At 28.7% G+C, this 19,513-nt stretch overlaps 3 protein-coding genes across 6 annotated transcripts; 1 reads left to right on the top strand and 2 right to left on the bottom strand.

Moving 5' to 3' along the window:
- Positions 1 to 4,601: 4,601 nt before the first annotated feature.
- On the bottom strand, positions 4,602 to 10,058 carry LOC123259408 (uncharacterized protein DDB_G0275275-like). The gene is made up of 3 exons (XM_044719907.1): positions 9,767 to 10,058; positions 5,757 to 6,627; positions 4,602 to 5,457 (listed from the first exon to the last, which is right to left on the bottom strand). The coding sequence occupies exons 1-2, from the start codon at positions 9,848 to 9,850 to the stop codon at positions 5,821 to 5,823; spliced, it is 891 nt and encodes a 296-aa protein (XP_044575842.1). The 5' UTR covers positions 9,851 to 10,058; the 3' UTR covers positions 4,602 to 5,457; positions 5,757 to 5,820.
- Positions 10,059 to 11,774: 1,716 nt separating this feature from the next.
- On the top strand, positions 11,775 to 14,215 carry LOC123258721 (DNA-3-methyladenine glycosylase-like). Of its 2 annotated transcripts, XM_044718905.1 has the most exons (5): positions 11,775 to 12,018; positions 12,114 to 12,266; positions 12,329 to 12,544; positions 12,627 to 12,836; positions 13,800 to 14,215. In XM_044718905.1, the coding sequence occupies exons 2-5, from the start codon at positions 12,203 to 12,205 to the stop codon at positions 14,186 to 14,188; spliced, it is 879 nt and encodes a 292-aa protein (XP_044574840.1). In that variant the 5' UTR covers positions 11,775 to 12,018; positions 12,114 to 12,202; the 3' UTR covers positions 14,189 to 14,215. The 2 variants fall into 2 exon arrangements, with proteins under 2 accessions (XP_044574840.1, XP_044574839.1); XM_044718904.1 differs by having other exon boundaries at positions 11,775 to 12,266.
- A 22-nt stretch (positions 14,216 to 14,237) lies between these two features.
- LOC123258720 (vacuolar protein sorting-associated protein 18 homolog) lies at positions 14,238 to 19,406 on the bottom strand. Of its 3 annotated transcripts, none has more exons than XM_044718901.1 (16): positions 19,143 to 19,406; positions 18,731 to 19,072; positions 18,303 to 18,479; positions 17,754 to 17,801; positions 17,433 to 17,601; positions 17,190 to 17,311; positions 16,892 to 17,107; positions 16,595 to 16,824; positions 16,407 to 16,518; positions 15,835 to 16,335; positions 15,633 to 15,768; positions 15,337 to 15,558; positions 15,114 to 15,265; positions 14,878 to 14,975; positions 14,452 to 14,763; positions 14,238 to 14,368 (listed from the first exon to the last, which is right to left on the bottom strand). In XM_044718901.1, the coding sequence occupies exons 1-16, from the start codon at positions 19,221 to 19,223 to the stop codon at positions 14,305 to 14,307; spliced, it is 2,982 nt and encodes a 993-aa protein (XP_044574836.1). In that variant the 5' UTR covers positions 19,224 to 19,406; the 3' UTR covers positions 14,238 to 14,304. The 3 variants fall into 3 exon arrangements, with proteins under 3 accessions (XP_044574836.1, XP_044574835.1, XP_044574837.1); XM_044718900.1 differs by having other exon boundaries at positions 17,412 to 17,601; positions 19,143 to 19,404; XM_044718902.1 differs by lacking the exon at positions 17,754 to 17,801 and having other exon boundaries at positions 17,412 to 17,601; positions 19,143 to 19,403.
- Positions 19,407 to 19,513: the final 107 nt, after the last annotated feature.

Genomic DNA, 19,513 nt, shown 5'->3' with positions numbered 1-19,513 from the left:
GTAAAAAATTTCGCATCATTGCGTCAAAAAATTCTGTGTTAAAAATTTTTATGTTAAATATTTAACACTTTTTTGTGTTGATTTAACAGAATAAATGTTAAATTTACACATAAAAGTGTTAAATATTTAACACAAAAATTTTTAACACTAAGATTTTTGACGCGATGACACAAAAGTTTTTACTGTGTATATTAGAGTGATTTATTTGGGACGGCTGTGTATTTTTTTCGCTCCATTAATTCGCTCCATATGGTTCTATGTAAAGTAAAAAAAAATTTTTTCAAGGTTTATTCCGTAATTATAATTTTATTATTTTCTTTTTAAAATTGAAGTTTTTTTTAATTAAAACGTATAGGAAATGAAGAATTATTTGTGTGTTCTACAATTCAGCAGCCTTTGACACTACTGCAATGGACCAAGGCGTAGCTTGAAAGACACCAGAAAGGACACCTAGAAAGGACTTATCGCTTATCGATATCAACTGATATATTTTGGTATTCTCATGCTATCAAATTCAAACTTTTACTAAATAATCTTATTTTTCGCGTATTCAATGCCCGGGAAAAAATGATCAGATCTGATCAGATATGAACAGGAATGAGTCTTCAGGTCTGATCAGATATGAAAAATGACCGAGTCTGATCAGACCTGGCCAGGCATGTTCATGTCTGATCAGATCTGTTCATGTCTGACTCGATCAGGTCTATACAAGGAAAAAAAAAGATTGATAACGGCCGGGATTCGAACCATGTACGTTGCGCTCTTTAGACTGATACTTTATCTGTTGACCCAATGACTTATCTTAGCTCTAGTATACCTTTTAAACTACTTTAAGTAATTTAAATTTTATACATGACTTATCCTTATAATTAACGAAGTTCTATACTTAATTTATTAATTATTAATATACACAGTAAAAAATTTCGCGTCATTGCGTCAAAAAATTTTGTGTTAAAAATTTTTATGCTAAATATTTAACACTTTTTTGTGTTGATTTAACAGAATAAATGTTAAATTTATACATAAAAGTGTTAAAAATTTAACACAAAGATTTTTGACGCAATGATGCAAAATTTTTTACTATGTATATTAGAGTGATTTATTTGGGACGGATATGTATTTTTTTCGCTCCATTAACATATTGTTCTATGTAAAGTAAAAAAAAAATTTCTTCAAGGTTTATTCCGTAATTATAATTTTATTGTTTTCTTTTAAAATTGAAGTTTTTTTTAATTAAAACGTATAGGAAATGAAGAATTATTTGTGTGTTCTACAATTTAGCAGCCTTTGACACTACTGCAATGGACCGAGGCGTAGCTTAAGATAATAACAGACACCTTGAAAGGACTTATCGCCTATCGATATCAACTGATATATTTTGGTATTTTCATGCTATCAAACTCAAACATTTACTAAATAATCTTATTTTTTGCGTATTCAATGGAACACAGTAAAAAATTTTATGTCATTGCGTCAAAATTCATCGTTAAAAATCATCGTTTTGGCATGGAAAATTAAAAAGTTCATGCTTATAAAGCCGAAATTTTTGATGAAAGTTGTACATTTAAAATTTATAAGGGGATAGAAACTGATACGTTATACGGAACAAATTAATTTTAAAAATAGAACTGCAGTCTATAGTTCGATAAAATTTTTCTTCCTGACTTAAAATATCATTTAAGAGGGCAAATCATGCATGAACAGTTCTTGTCAGCTGATAAATGGAGTTTTAATCCTTATCTATTTTAGGCTAGATCAGTCATGATCAGACATGGACAGGTCTGATCAGGTCTGAGCGTATTTAACGCTTCAAACATGAACAGACATGGACAGGTCTGATAAGGTCTGAGCATATTTAATGCTTCAGACATGAACAGGCATGAACAGGCTTGATCAGATCTGATCAGGTCTGAGCGTATTTAATGCTTCAGAAATGAACAGACATGAGCAAGCATGAGCAGGCTTGATCAGGTCTGAGCGTATTTAACACTTCAGACATGAACAGGCATGGACAGGTCTGAGCGTATTTAACGGTTCAGACATGAACAGGCATGAACAGGTCTGATCAGGCCTGATCAGGTCGGATTTCAGGCTTGATCAGGTCGGATTTCAGGCCTGATCAGGTGTGAACAGGTCTGATTAGTCCTGATCATTTTTTCCCGAGCAGGCATGAGTCTTTAGGTCTGATCAGATATGAAAAATGACCGGGTCTGATCAGACCTGGCCAGGCATGTTCATGTCTGATCAGACCTGTTCATGTGTGACTCGACCAGGTCCATAAAAGAAAAAAAAAAGATTAGTGCCGACGGGGATTCGAACCATGCACGTAGCGCTCTTCAGACTGATACTTTACCTGTTGACCCAATGACTTATCTTAACTCTACTGTACCTTTCAAACTACTTTAAGTAATTTAAATTTTATAGATGACTTATTCTTATAGTTAACGGAGTTCTATGCTTAATTTATTAATTATTAATAATTAATTATACACAGTAAAAAATTTCGCGTCATTGCGTCAAAAAGTTTTGTGTTAAAAATTTTTATGTTGAATATTTAACACTTTTTTGTGTTGATTTAACAGAATAAATGTTAAATTTACACATAAAAGTGTTAAATATTTAACACAAAAATTTTTAACACTAAGATTTTTGACGCAAAATTTTTTACTGTATATATTAGAGTGATTTATTTGGGACGGCTATGTATTTTCTTCGTTCCATGAACATATAGTTCTATGTAAAGCAAAAAAAAAATTTCTTCAAGGTTTATTCCGTAATTATAATTTTATTGTTTTCTTTTAAAATTGAAGTTTTTTTTAATTAAAACGTATAGGAAATAAAGAATTATTTGTGTGTTCTACAATTTAGCAGCCTTTGAAAATACTGCAATGGACCAAGGCTCAGCTTAAGATAATAACAGACACCTTGAAAGGACTTATCGCCTATCGATATCAACTGATATATTTTGGTATTTTTACGCCATCAAACTCAAACTTTTAGTAAATAATCTTATTTTTCGCGTATTCAATGGAACACAGTAAAAAATTTTGTCATTGCGTCAAAATTCATCGTTAAAAATCATCGTTTTGGCATGGAAAATTAAAAAGTTCATGCTTATATAAGCCGAAATTTTTGATGAAAGTTGTACATTTAAAATTTATAAGGGGATAGAAACTGATACGTCATACGGAACAAATTAATTTAAAAAATAGAACTACAGTCTATAGTTCGATAAAATTTTTCTTCTAGACTTAAAATATCATTTAAGAGGGCAAATCATGCATGAACAGTTCTTGTCAGCTGATATACGGAGTTTTAATCCTTATTTATTTTAGGCTAGATCAGACATGGACAGGTCTGATCAGGTCTGAGCATATTTAATGCTTCAGGCATGAACAGGCTTGATCAGATCTGATCAGGTCTAAGCGTATTTTATGCTTCAGACATGAACAGGCCTTATCAGGTCGGATTTCACCCCTGATCAGATATGAACAGGTCTGATCAGTCCTGATCATTTTTTCCCGGGTGGTCATACATGAACAAGTATGGTCAGGTCTGATTATTTTTTCCCGGGTATATTTCTGTCAATCTGTAATCAAGTTTTTCCCTAAAAATATGCAATAATTTAATTGTTATATAAAAGAAAAATATCATTTAATAATATTATTTCATAAAATCTTATTCTCTTAACAATAATTATTAATTAATTATAAATCGAATACAAGATATGAATTGTTAATTAATTTCAATTTATTTCATTGCAATGTTATGTAAAAGCAATTTTAACAAAAATGTGTTATTTAACAATCCTATTTTTAGTAGATTTCATAAAAATCTAACTATTACAGCCTTCCTCATGGCGCAACTTTTAAAAATTTTAGTCATTTTCTGACTCAGTTTGTCGAGCTGAGTCAAAAAATGTATATATATATATATATATATATATATATATATATATATTAGGGTGTTTCAAAAAAAAAAAATTTTTTTTTTTAATGGTGTTGAAAAGTTTAAAGTACATTTAAAAACAAAAATTTTGGCGCCTATTAGAGCCCTTAATATTAATATTAAGGTTTGCCTCAATTCATTTGTAATTTTTCTATTTAAATAACACGAGAAAACCTTTTTTTTATTTTTGAATTTTAATTACTTCGGAATGGCTTGTTTACGCAATATCCCAGAGAAAGGTCTTATAGGAAATTTCACGCTCTACAAAAAACGTCTAAAGGTCAAAGTTCTTCAGATCAACCGTTTCAAAGATATTTGCAATTAAAAATAACACCAATCAAAAATTTCAAATATTTTCCAATAAAAGTGCAAAAAAAATCATACTTTATATTGATATTGTTTTTTTTTTGTAAAATCAATTGAATTCTGTTAATTTGAGATTTTAATTTTTTTTGCTTATTTACTCCATACGTAACTCACAAAAAGTACAAATACATAAATATAAAGGTTAAAATTATCAAACAAATGATTTTTGGGTCTCTTTTATAACAAATTTATTTTATTTTCTACCAAATACTAATAAATTTTATTAAACAATCAATTCTTTATAACAAAAAACAATATTTAACAACAATTCATAAAATTTTTTCTAACTTGAAAATATTACAGTTTTATAAAATTATTTTTATTTATTGCAATTAGGATATCGTTTTCTGTGTTCTGTCACTACTTGCAATAAATACTGATCTGAAACTGTTCTTCATTTTTCGTTAAGCATCGATTATACTGCTCTATCAATGCCACGCCGCGTTCTGCTACATCATTTACAACTTGAAGTTTCTCAAAATACTCCAAGTTTCTTTTGTAATTTAGATTCTGAGGCCACAAAGTTACATCCTCATCAATGAAATCATACGACAAATCAAACGATTTAAACAGATTTATCGATCTCATAGATACAAATTGACTAAGATCTTTATTTAATAATGACTCTAAATTTTTTTTATCGATTATAAAACGACTCGTTGTAGTTTCATTGGTTTCACAGTTTTTTAAAGCATGAACTATTCTTCTTTTTGTTTCAACTGAAACAGTTTCGTCAAAGAGAGATAAAACAGACAACTCGTTATTTAAATACCACAAGTGATCGGCTAATTTTTCTGAGCATGCCCGTGAAATAGTATTATTAAATTTTTTATATGAAATTAATTCTTTAATTAAAGTTAAATCATTATTAGGTGCTGCTATAGCGCACGGCGCAGTATACCAAGCTTTTAAATAGAATATTATGATAAATAAACTAAGTTCTCGTAATCCAGCTATTTCTGATTTAGTAAGATGAAATTCATTTCTAAATAAAAAAATTTTTAAACTATATATTGCTTTAGCCATTCACCTTGCATGATGGACGGCTCCAGGACGCTTAAATGTAATATTTGTGGTAGTAGCACTCAAAAATATCGATGGTAATTGCAGGAGTTCACGGTAATCGTCACGACAATGATCCATCTACAAAAAAAGTTCAAAGTCAAAATGAAATCAATTACATTGCAACCTCAAAGTAAAGAACATTAATTATTATCAACTGATGTGAAGTAAAAGTTACAAAATATTTTACAAATGCAATTGTAATCGTTAATGATGATTAAGAATGTAACAATCATGTGAAATTGATTTCCAATATTTTTATTTACAACGGGGTTAATTATTAAGTGTAAAATGGATGATTATACGGAACTTCATAAATTTTCATGTTTCACTTTAACATCAGTTGATAATTCTTTAGCGCTGGATTAAAAAATTTTTACTTCTATTTGATTATTAACGAATTTTAAAATTTCATCTTTGATTGGTGTTATAACTTCCAAAATACTACAGCGTATTTGACGCTGTAGTATCAGAACACAATGTTTTGATGTTGTCAGTATTAATATTCCATTGTTTTACTGTTGTAATAATAGCTGAAGCTTGATTTTGTCCAGTTCCAGATTCTAGTTTGGGGACTCCTGACAGTTGAAATTTACCTGATGATGATAAAATAATAGGAAGCCGGTCAACTTGTTCTATACCTGTAATATCTGACAACAGTTTTCCATCAAAATGTAGCACATAATTATCAGTTTCCAAATTAGTTTTCAGATTTAACGTCGCTTCTTTGCGAAATTTTTCCCGTGCTCGGTGAATAGTCAAATGACTGAAGTTTACGCTTGCACAATCAATATTTAGGCTAGATAATAAAGTAGCAAAAATGTAAGTCGCCGACCTACTACCCACATTAGCTCTATCCAAAGCCGCAGCAAGTTCTGGTGTCATTAGATCAATTTTAGGAACTTGTTGTTTTGGAATTTCATCTTCATAATCAGAGATTATACGAGAAGTATTACTTTCCAAAGATTTCTGGGATAACTTAGATGTTTGACTTGATATTTCATGATTAACAACATTATCAGTCTCAACTGTACAAGAATAGTCAACATTGTCATTACCGAACTCTCCGACATCAAATGTACCACTATCATTATTGTTATTATAATTGATATCAATATTCTCTTTATTATTGTTATCACTATTACTGTAGTTATTATTTTCATCGCTTACATCAACATCCATATCTTCAACATCTTCTGGAATTGGTTGAGAATTATATGAAATAGGGGAGTGTGGGGTCACCCCGGTCACCTAAGAAATGAATTTAAAAAAATATTAAAATTATCATTTTGGAATAATAAAAAAGACTTTATTTAATTCTTTGACATCTGAAGAACTAAATGCAATGACTAAAAGATATAAGTATGAAGATAAATAAAAATTTTTGAGGAATTATAGAAATAATGCGTTTGACCGGGGCGACCCAACGTGTTGGGTCACCCCGGTCATTAGGCAGGTCGCTCCGGTCAGTATTAATTTTACTTTAAAAATTAGAAATTCCGAATTATATTGTTAAAATTTCATAAAAATTAAAAATTAATTTTTTTATTGAAACTTTAGCAGTAAATAACATTAAATATTGGTAATTTTGAACATTTAAACTTTCTGTTTTTTAACTAATTTACGTTTTTTAGGCAATATTTCAGATTTATCCGTCGCATCAGTGGAAGTTTGTCGTTTCCTTGAATTCTTTTTAGGTTCTTCTGCTGACTTACTTGTTTGGAGTTCTTCATTAACATTATCGGACAATTTAACTTTTTTTCTACCTTTAACTGGCTTCTCTTGTGATTTTTTCTTATCCTCCATTTTATTTTTTTTATCTTCTAATTGCTTTTTCATCGGAGAATCAGTCAAAATAATTGATTTTTGTTTTCTTCTATTAGATTTTTTTGGGATTGGTGGTGTTTGGGCTCTACTTTTATCACTTTCACAATTTGAAACATCTATTAATAATTTTTTATCAGATTCAACGGTTTTTTTGTTAGTATTCGTAGTTAACTCAAGCGATGTTAAATTTTCATCAGTGGATTCTGAGGAGATTGGGGACCAGTTCAACCGGAGTAGAAAAATCAAGAATATCTCCTCCAATCGCATAGGAACTAAAAGGTTCGTTTGTAAAGTTATTGTTCTCTTCAGGTGGCAATATTAAAATAGGAATGTCTGCAATATCAATAGTTTCTACATCACTGGCTTGTAAATTTTGTGTTGCATTATTGTTAGGAGTTGAAGTTTGCATTAATAAATTTATCGGTAGCATGTTGTTAGCTTCTTTTAAAATTTTGGAAACTTGGAATTCGTCTTTCGAAAATTTGTTTCTATTTAAAGGATAAATTCCTGTTGATCCAAAACCCACTTACGCCCTTTTCAATATTGGCTACTGAATTAAAAGCTTTACTAACAATTTCAGCTAAATCAGAATGTTTGATTTGTCTGAGAGCTTGCTGTTTCATAAATGAATCACATTCTTTGCGATAAGCTTTTTTGAAAGGTCCAAAAAAACTCACATCAAGGGGCTGAAGACGATGGGATGAATGAGGTGGAAGTGTAACAACATTGATACCGTGTTCTCGACAAAATTAAAAGCATCTATTGAAATGTGACTAGTGTGATTGTCTAATATCAGTAGGGTAGGATCTTCTTTAGAAGATTTGACGTGGTTTTGAAAATGTTGTAACCATACGTAGAACAGTTCACTGTTTGACCAACCATTGGGAGAACAATGATAAATTGAACCGCTTGGGCCATTTTTGGATAACTCTGGTGACATTCTTTTACGAGGATAAATGAACATAGGTGGTACATAATTACCTGAAGCACTCATAGCACAAATAATAGTAACATTTTTACCTCGTTCTCCACTGGTTATTGCACCAATACGTTTCTGGCCTGTTTCAGCAACTACTTTTTCAGGTTGTTGAACATTAGATATTCCTAATTCATCCATATTCCATACATTTTTTGCTGGGATATTTTTTTCTTTTTGAACTACTTCGATATTATCATAAAATAGATTGACATCATCTTCATTAAAAGCTAGAACGCGGTTCAGACTGGTAGCTTCGGGCTTACGAATGGAAATTTTATTTTTTTTAATGAATCGATAAAACCATTCTTTGCCTGCACACTTATTTTCCCTGTTAAATTTGTGGGGAATGTTGTTTTTTTCAGCATACTCGTAAGCAATACGTCGTACTTCTAATGGTGTAAGTCCATAATGTAACTTTGCCATCTTTTTTAATTTTTCTGCCATATCTTTTTCTTGGTCAGCTGTGAAAACTGTTTTGCCTCCAATATTTGGTTCTGACAGAGAAGATTTTTTTAAACGCTCTTGTAACGTGCTAAACGGGATGCTGTATGATTCTGAGGCTTTTCGGATTGGCATACCATTTTTTATAGCCTCTATAGCAGTACGAAGAGTTTCAGGAGTCCAATTTCCTCTTTCAGTTTTCCGGATTTTTTTACGAGGCATCTATAATTTATTTATTAATTTATAAAAAATATGACCTTTCAAAAATAATTGATCCATTTTTCTTTATTTAAAATTACGAGATAACTTACCGTAATTGATAAATTAATTACAAAATAGTGGTTAGTTTTAAATAAACACACGAGCTGTCAGACAATAAACAATTGAATAAACTGACCGGTGTTACCCTACAGTTTTGACTGGTATGACCCCAACCGATAGTTGAGAAAATAAACTTTATTTAAAAGAAAACGATTAATAATTACAGTATATTAAAAATTACCACTTATAAAGGAAGATTTATAGATTATATACATAAAAATTATAAATTTTTATCTTGCTGTAAACTATATTAAAAGCCTTACGGAAATGATTCCGATTCTTAGATCAAATGGGAGTCAATTTTTTAATTTTTAATTATTACTAATAAATACTATATTTCTAAGTTTTTAATCTTTTTTTTACTCTCAGCTGAATAAGAGTACAAAATAAAACAAAATTCAAAATTTAAGGTATAGTAGATTTTTTTAAATGTTGGTGACCGGGGCGACCCGCTGACCGGGGCGACCCCAAGCTCCCCTAAAACCACGTCGACTGGAAGATTTTTGTCCCAAATAAAATAATCTTTTTTCTTTATCCATTAAATTTAGCACATCAGCATGAGCTATCAAATAGTTTATTTAATCCGTCCCGAAAAAGGGATTCATTTTTTTTTTGAGATTTTGACTTTTTCCTCTTACAGTTTTTTTGTAAATTCCTCCATCGATTGTGATTTGAGGTTAGTTTTAAAAAAGCAGATCTTTTCTCTCTTGTCGGGATTTGTGCCACACACCAAATTTCGAAAACTTTGTCGACAGTGGTTGATATGCTTTCTTTCACTGAAAAATTTTTCGTTTTGAGATAATAAAATAAAAGTGACATAACCTCTTTCAATGAAGGTAATTTTTTTCCACCAAATTCACTTAATACATCACCAATCAAGTACACTGTTTTCACCATTGTGATCATAAAATTTATAACTTATATATTTTAATTATAAGCAAATTAAATTAATAATATAACGAATTTAAATAACAATCAATATCAATAAAGAAAGACAATGACGAGAAGATAGAACAAAGCATTGAAAGCAGAGCAACAAAGAGAAATTGGTACTGAACGACCAAGCTTACCAACACAGAGCTTACTAACTACATTACTCAAATCAAACGAATATACTACTTTTATCGACGGAGCTGAATAAAGCTCATTCAATATTTTTTAAATGAAAAAAATTAATCAAATTTTATAGTTGATTGAATTGATTTAATATATTTATAATTTTTTTAACATTTTTAATAAAATACAATGATGAGTGTTTGTTTAGTTAGTGTGATCAGGAATTTTACATTTTCATCTTACAAAAATTTATAAACTTTATGAAATATAAAATTAATTTGTTATAAAAGAGACCCAAAAATCATTTGTTTGATAATTTTAACCTTTATATTTATGTATTTGTACTTTTTGTGAGTTACGTATGGAGTAAATAAGCAAAAAAAAAATTAAAATCTTAAATTAACAGAATTCAATTGATTTTACAAAAAAAAAACAATATCAATATAAATTATGATTTTTTTTGCAATTTTATTGGAAAATATTTGAAATTTTTGATTGGTGTTATTTTTGATTGCAAATATCTTTGTAACGGTTGATCTGAGGAACTTTGACCTTCAGACGTTTTTTGTAGAGCGTGAAATTTTCTATAAGACCTCTCTCTGGGATATTGCGTAAACAAGCCATTCCGAAGTAATTAAAATTCAAAAATAAAAAAAAAGTTTTCCCGTGTTATTTAAATAGAAAAATTACAAATGAATTGAGGCAAACCTTAATATTAATATTAAGGGCTCTAATAGGCGCCAAAATTTTTGTTTTTAAATGTACTTTCAACTTTTCAACACCATTAAAAAAAAAAAATTTTTTTTTTTTTGAAACACCCTAATATATATATATATTTATACGATATAACGCGGCTTGTCAGCACGATAACGTTTTCAATTTATAACCGATTCTTCTCAAACTCAACATGCTTTATCTATCGATCAAGACCAAGGTTAAGTTCGAAGATGAGCTTAATCGGGCGAGTAATTTGGAAATGACAGGATTTTGAAATTTTGAAAATCGTAAAAATTGATGTTTTTACTACTTCAACTTGGTATAATTACTGAACTAGACAAGATATTAAAATTCGGTAAAATGCATCGTAAAGCTCTTTTAATAAGCTTCAATTTTCACCACTCAGAAATGGTAATACCTTCAATATTACTCCTTTTAAGGTGCAATTTCATGGTGACGCTCGACGCTGGCTTAGAGCGTCAAATGAGGTCACGTGGTATAATTTCGGCTGGAACTCCATCTTAAATTAATGTAGCGTCAAAGCTAAACATTGTTTAGCTTTTTAAAATTTTAAAATTTTATTGTTTTTTTTTCAGCGTTTCGAAGCTTGACGCTCCAATATTTGACGTTGCGTTAATTTAAAATGGCGCCATGGTCAAAATTGTACCACGTGACCACATTTGACGCTCTTAACCAGCGTCGAGCGTCAGCATGAAATTGCACCTTTAGAGTTCGTTTAATGAAACAGTTTTACTGTTGCAGCCGTTTTAGTTTTTTTTTTTTTTTTTTTGTTTCTATACTATCCTAGTAGTTTTTTTTTCTATTCATTATGAAATCTACTTCTATTTCGGCTGCCGAATGGCCTTTTTTAGTTACATATTGGTTACGTTATTATTTAATTTGGACAGTTTTCATTTTTTAAACTACAAATTAATAAAATATTTTAAAAAAATCTAAATTATATTTAAATTCGCGCTTCGCTGGAAGGTAGTGTCACCTGCTGGATGTATCTAGAGGCATCACCAAACCGACTCAAATTAATGATCGTGATTGTAAATATTTAGACGATTATAGACAAAGCCACAATTGAAAAATAAGTGTTTACATTAAAGCACATTGTATACCAGTGTGGCCAGATCGTGCGATTTTTTTACCCCCACTTTGTACCGCTTTTCAATGTTGTCAGATGAGAGTGGCCTACAAAGTGGGGGTAAGAAAAGAGCACGTTCTGGCCACACTGTTGTATACACAATTCAACCATCCGTTGTTTTCACACAATTTTAAGAATCAATAATATGATGGTTCGACTAAATAATAAAATACCTAAGATATATGAAAAATAATTGTGTAAAAATAATAAACAATCAACTCAAGACAAAATACTTTCACTCGATAGATCTCAAACGTCAATTTGATTCAATTGATGATAGTAGTCTCTTTAAAAAGAAATTTAATATTTTTCTAATCCAAAATAAAACAAAAACAATGTCATCCAGTTCTAAAAAAAAATCATTCAAAAAACGAAATTTAGAAAATCTTGATCACAATCGTAAGTATATTGTCAGCTTATCGGATTTTTTTTTATAATTTTAGAATAGAATATTTTCATAGTTCAGCATACAAGTAAATTAAAAACTATAAAATCAAATGAAAGTGAACTTCAAAAAAAAAAACTTCGAAGTAACTCAAGCTTAGAAGAAGCTCTGAAAGATTGTAAACAACTTGAAGATCCACCAATAACAAACTCTGAGAAATTACTATCTTCTAACCGATTAACATATAATTTTTACAATATTCCGTGTGAGCAATTGGCACAACAATTATTAGGTAAGTTTTTGTATTTATTTATTTTCATGATTATAATTGGAATGCAAAAGTTAATAGAAAATTTTCTTTTCAAACATTTAAGGAAAAATACTAGTACGTAAGTTAAAGAATGGAAAAATACTAAAAGGAAGAATTGTTGAAACAGAAAGTTATCTTGGAGGAATTGATAAAGCTTCGCAAACTTATCAAAATAAAGTTACATCTCGAAATTTACCAATGTATATGCCTCCAGGAACAATTTATGTTTATTTAACTTATGGAATGTATCACTGTTTCAATATATCTAGTCAAGGTGAGATTTTTTAATATTATACTGAAATCAGCAGACACCTGTCTATTTTCCGGTTTTATCTAATAAATAAATTAGTACTAAGGGATATTGAAGTAAAGCATTAAGGTAGTACCTCCGCGACAATCCAGATCAAAAATTTTGACTCGCTATCCATGTTATACGTATCGACAGAGCTAAGGTTGTAGGTTAAGATTTTTTAACGTTACTGTACTCGTCACTACTATATTCTCTATACATATACACACACACTACGGTTTCAGTGACTAGCGGCTGTTTTTTGTACCCCCTCTCCTAAAAATAATCCTCTAAAAGTGAAATTGATTTTAATTAATCTCGAAAACTACATGGTAAAAAATTTTCATTTTTTTTTTAATTGTTCGCAATATGATATTCTTCAATCTACTAGGTTTTTTATAAAGTCTTGACATTCTTTCGATGGAAAAAATTAAAAAATACTGTTCATTTCCCACGCTTCTCCTATGTTACATGTACAAAAATGTCATTTTCAATTGCAATTATCTCGAGCTTGGTGTGGTAAATCGTCTTCAAATTTTAACAGCATATGTATTATGTATTTAATGACTTATATTCAAAGTTTCGAGGATTTCTTGAAATATTGCTTTCATAACCGTACTACCTTAATAATATAAATTTCTTTAATTTTCCCATATTTATTTTTTATTTTAACTTCTTGGTAATAATTTGTTTGTTAAGAAAAATCATTTAAGTTGTCAAATATCTGTTGACTTCAGTATGACTTTTCAACCAAATAATTAAACCATTATTCGTACTATTTTCTCTAAAAATATGCACTTTTATATAATTCACCTATTATGCTATTATTTTTCTTAGCTTGATTTGATTTTTCTTCTTGACTTGGCTTAGTTTTTTTTTCTTACTTATTATAATTACTGCCTTCTTTCAAATAACTTTATTATTTAAAAAGCAAATATTTATTTTTAGGTGAAGGTGCTGCGGTTCTTTTAAGAGGAATCGAACCACTAGAGGGCATTGAAAAAATGATGAGTTATCGTACATCAAACTTAAAATCAAAAAATAAAAAAATATTAAAAATACACGAGTTATGCAATGGACCATCAAAATTATGTTTGTCATTTAAAATTAATAGAGATTGTTGTAAATATTCATTGTGTTCTTGGAAAAATATGTGGATTGAAAATGATAGTAACCCATCAGAAGAAACAATAGAAATAATTCAATGTCCAAGAATTGGAATCGACAGTGCTGGGCCCGAGTGGGCAATGAAACCTTTACGTTATTATATTTATAATAATACTTCGGTGAGTAAACGCGATAAAAAAGCCGAAGATAACTTTATTAATCAAAAATAAAAAATGTTTCTGTTTAAATTATAAATTTATTTAATTATGAATATTTATCTACTTACAACAATATAAATTTATTCAATGGCATTAAAAAAGACATTTTATATATTATTTATAATAATTTAAGCCCATTCAGCCATTACTCTCTCGTAATTCTCTTCTTCAATGAAAGGTTTATCAATCGATCTGTAATTGATAAATTTATAGGTAATTTTCTTTTTATAATTTATAATTTATGGTTGAATAAAAGTAAATATAATAAGACATACTCAATCATAAAGTCTCCACAATATAAACATTCCGAAGCGACGAGATCATCGAGATCAGCTTTTATCTGATCTTTTGTCGATAATGATACAGATCCGACTGATGTAGAATCTTCGGGTTTCTTTGACAACATCGTCAATTGACGTTGGAGATCTGTCAATTTCATTTGTTGCTCAGTCGTTAATAGTGGTGTCAGTACGGAAATCAAACAATCATTATGAAATCTATGACCGCATGGAAAAACGTAAAAAGGTCTCAATAATAACTGAACTTGACATGAATTACATGTATCTCTCACGTGTATAAAAGTACATCTGAAATAAAAATAACGAGTTACATACTTTTTTTGTAAATTTCTAGTGCTGTATCGTAAACTAATATAGTAAGTTGTTAAATTTTATAAGATTAAAAAAAGCAACACTAAGTACCTAGTTCGAAATGCTTGAATATCTTTTCTAATTATTTCAGCAGATTTAGTAGCTTCTTGCATTTCCTCTTTAAGATCTTGAATATGTTGATTGTATTCCTATAACAAAACATTAATTTGAGCTCCAAATTAGAATTTATTGAATAATAATTATTCTGTGACTAAAAACGAACAATAATTTCTGACGAAAAAAAGTGCATCAATAACTGTGTTTAAATAATTAATTGAAATTCTTACTTGTAGAGAATTACAAATTGCATCTTTAAAATGATCAATTGTTACAAAATCAGAGAAAAATGGTAAAATGTCTTCAATTCGAACTAAATCACACTGTTGAAGAAATTCCATTGCTTGTTGGATATCATTTCGTTCTCGCACAACATGTTCCGCTAAAAGTAAAATTAAAATATAACTTTTCATTTTAAAAAATGTATACATAAAACTATCTTTAATAATTTACCTATTTTTAACCATAATTTTTTCTTTAATTCATTATCATGATGAGATGGCATTGCAGCAACTTGCTTAGCTAAATCAACGTTAATAGTCAATGCCAAATCAACAGCTGTAGTCCATAAACCAAGAAGAGCTGACAGTTGCACGCAAGCTTCTGTCAAACCAGCTTCTTGGCAAAGACGTAGTGCATAGTGGACATCATAATGTACCATAGTTATGTCTTGGCCTATCATTAACAAATTATTCAATTAAATATGTATATTAATTCGATTACTTTAATTTTATAGTAAAAATTTCTACCTTGTGATCCAATATAACGCATCACTTCATCCTGTTTATATCTAGCATATAGTGACAACAGGAAATTGTGAACTGCTTGATCTGGACAACTTTGCTTATATACACAAAACTCCAAGTATTTAATAACTTCTTTCGCCTGAAATAGAAATATTATTACATTATGTCATACTATTAATTCAGTATCGATATAACTAAGCCTTACATGTCTCTCGTCGCTGTCACACGATACCAATGCAGGTAAAATTTTTGATGGCTGTAATTGTACACCTTGAGAAATAAGAGCTGCGATTGTTGGTTTAGGTAACTCTTGTACTAATATTCCAGAAAATTGATAAAAAAGATTTTTACTCCCTTGACTTTTTAGAACTTCAAGAGCTTCTAAATAATTATTTTTATAAATATGTTGACGAATCACTTCTTCGTAATTCTTGTGCATTATAGTTAAACGAATTAAATTATCTTTATCACCATGACTAGCCATTAACTTATAAATAGTACTAAAATTTTTTTTGATACAGTCTTCAACAGTAGGTGTGCATAAAAAACTGTCAAACTGTTTTTGTAATTCTATTAGATTTGAATTATGGTTGTGAAATATTAAATTACTCCTTAATTTTCCCATTTGATACATAAATAATTCAACTAGCCACACAACAATCATTGTTATTTGGGTTTTATCTTGGGGTCTTAAACCTTCCAATTTCTAAAATAAAATTAAAATATCAATTAAATTGAATAAATCAATTTTTTATCTAAAAAATATCATTCCCATACCTTCTTTAAAAATGTTTTCAATGCCTCAATTTGTGATTCTTGTAAAAATTTCAATGATATTGCTTCAAATGAGGAATGAGTATCAGCATAAATCATTGCACTTTTTTCAAATCTAAAAAAAATATCATTAACATAGTTTATATTTATATTTATTTAAAAATTATAATTTATAGAGAATATGTACATACTCTTTATTTTTAAATAACATTTCAGCTTCTTTGACAAGTACTTGATCAACATGAGCTGGATTATCTTTACAATACTGCTTTGCGAGACCGAATTCACTTTTATCCATGTAAATCTGCCATACATTTCTTTCTTCTTTAGTAACTTTATATTTAAATAAAGCACGTTCAGTATAGGCCCAAATCGAACCAGTTATGGGATCTTTTGTAATATTGACTAGTTTCCCAAATGCCTAAATGTAAAATATACGTATACATTTATGTATATGCATAAATAAAAGTATACTAATAAATACTTACGTCATTATAAATATCTTCAAATATAAGTTCTTGATTTAATAACGAAATACCTTTGACATGATCGCTATAGAGGAGCAAAGCATGAAATTTAGTTAAAACGAAGTTAATCGGTGCAACTGACGTTCGTGATACTGTACTTCCACTTAAGCTAGTTTCAGGACAACATATCATTTCTTGATTTGCTAAAACATTATCTGGATCATTTTTAGGGTCTATCTGCATAGAGAATTGATTTATTAAAATATTGAATTCACAAAATAAGTAATTTGTAATTTGAGGCAAGTTTATTTAATTATACTTCTGCATATAAAATTTCGGTTTCTGTCAGCCAACCAAATGATGATGGCATGCCTTTTGATCCTGGATAATAAAACTGCATACGCGAATAGGGCAATGAGTTTTCTAGCTGATTGAAACGTTCTGTAAAGAAAATACATTTATAATTTTGTTTCAGTAAAGTAATAAAAAAAAAAAAAAAAAAAAAAAAAAAAAAAGAAACAGAAAATTTATTTATTAGTACCTTTAATATTAAGATATTTACTAAATATTTGTTGAAGAAGTGGTTTTTCTTGAGGATTTGATATTGTACCCATATACTGATAAATTCTAATAAGAGTTGTCACTATTATAATATATTTATCAGAATACGGTACTTTATGAAATGCTAGACCAGTAATAGGGGGTTTACTTTCTTCACCTATGTCGAACACCTATCAATTATCATTTTAAGCTTATATATTAATAAGATAATAATAATAATAATAATAATAATAATAATAATAAATGTTAATAATAAATATGATTACATATAATAGTTATACTACGATAAATGTTTACTCTACAAGGGAAAAATTTAACTCACCAATCCATCTACTTCCTTACTGGCATAAAGAGGCAAATAATTAGGAAGCTTGGGGAGTAAAAAATATTAAGTAATAACGATAAAATTCTGGTACATATATTCATGTGATATAACAAATTTTTTTTCTATGAAAACGTTCTATGAACGATGTAAATCATCCTCAAAATTTTTAGATTATAAGGATACTATTTACAATAATATAAATTAAAAATATCAAAAATATTAGTACACAAAAAAGTTTATCTTTTGTAACTATAAATTAAAATCTATTAATGAAGTCATTTAATTCAAATAATTATTTTACTTTGATGTATAAATCAAATCAATTTAATAGAATTAATTATCAACATCAATCTCTACGATAACTTTAAATTACAATTGGCTTAAAAGTTTTTGTTCAATCATGTTACGTAGAGAACTTATAAAACAGACGATATAATAATGATTCTACTCATAAAAATAAATTTAATTAATAGTAATAGAATTACTAATTTACAGGAGACTATGAAAATTAAATATTAATAAACAAAGAGCGTTAAGAAAATTTACCTGTTTCCAGTACTGTTCCAGGCTGGTATTGAATATTTTATCCCCATCTAAACCGATTTCAGTTTCAAAAATTAAACCTTTCGATGTACCCAATAAAATAGGACCAGATGTTGTTGCAGATGTATTAGCAAAATTCCACGCTACTGCTGTTATTTCATGACCTCGAAATTTTCCAGCCTTTTTGGAATAATGATTAAATTAGACGAACATTTAAAATTAATTTTATGAATAAAATAATAATGTACGTATTGAATAAATTTTATTATTAAATCGTTGATTATAATAAAAAAATGAAATTCTATTAGTTTTAAGCATTACTAATAATATCTAATTAGCTTTAAAAAAAATAAACAAAATCTAAGGTGGATTGAAAAAAACTTCCATTAATGAATAACTGAAATTAACAAATATTATCAATTTATATATACCTGCTTTAACTTAGTCGAAGTTCTATGTACATAAAATAAATCCGCTGGAGGACTATCACCATTTTTAGGAACAATAGTTATAAGCAAATGATTACCCAATGGATCTAGATATAATCCAGATAATTTCATATTCGTAACATATTTTGATACATCAATTTCTTCTTTTTTATCAGGAGATTTGACATCTATTCTCAATATGATATTGTTAGCCATAGCAATCATGATAAAATTACTACTAACTGCTAAATGCAAAATATTATCAGGTGGTCTAAAGTTAACCCTTTGTCTCGTAAAAATGGGTTCTTCATCTTGTAATTTCATTTGGATAAACCCAGCCGTACTCTGCAATTAAATTTATCATTATAAATATTTATCTTAAAAATAAACAAAATTTAATAAATATAAAACCTACAATATCGGGTTTCATAAGATCCGATCCAGACGGCTTGGATCTTTGGGATGCTCTTTCATATTGATCAAACATCGAAGTCATTGTTATATTTTATTTGGTAATTATTAAAGCTAAATAATAATTATTTTTTCATAGGCGTACTTGTTGATAATAACATCACTACAAGCATAACAATTGATGTTGATTTTTACATATTATCTTGATTTCAATTAACAAATTAAGTATTTTGTATAAATTATTAAATTTACATTTTTTTAATTAATTAAAAATTTTTTTATTTATTTATAACTCATAACTTTTTCCAGATTTTTCATTGTGTACACAGTTATTAAATTTGACAGTACTCCAATTGGAGATAAAACTGACAACCA

Source organism: Cotesia glomerata, linkage group LG2 (assembly GCF_020080835.1).
Source record: "Cotesia glomerata isolate CgM1 linkage group LG2, MPM_Cglom_v2.3, whole genome shotgun sequence".
In the NCBI taxonomy this organism is placed as follows: Eukaryota; Metazoa; Arthropoda; class Insecta; order Hymenoptera; family Braconidae; genus Cotesia; species Cotesia glomerata.
The sequence above is the reverse complement of the archived record's forward strand: the minus strand, read 5'-3'. Positions and strand labels throughout refer to the sequence as shown.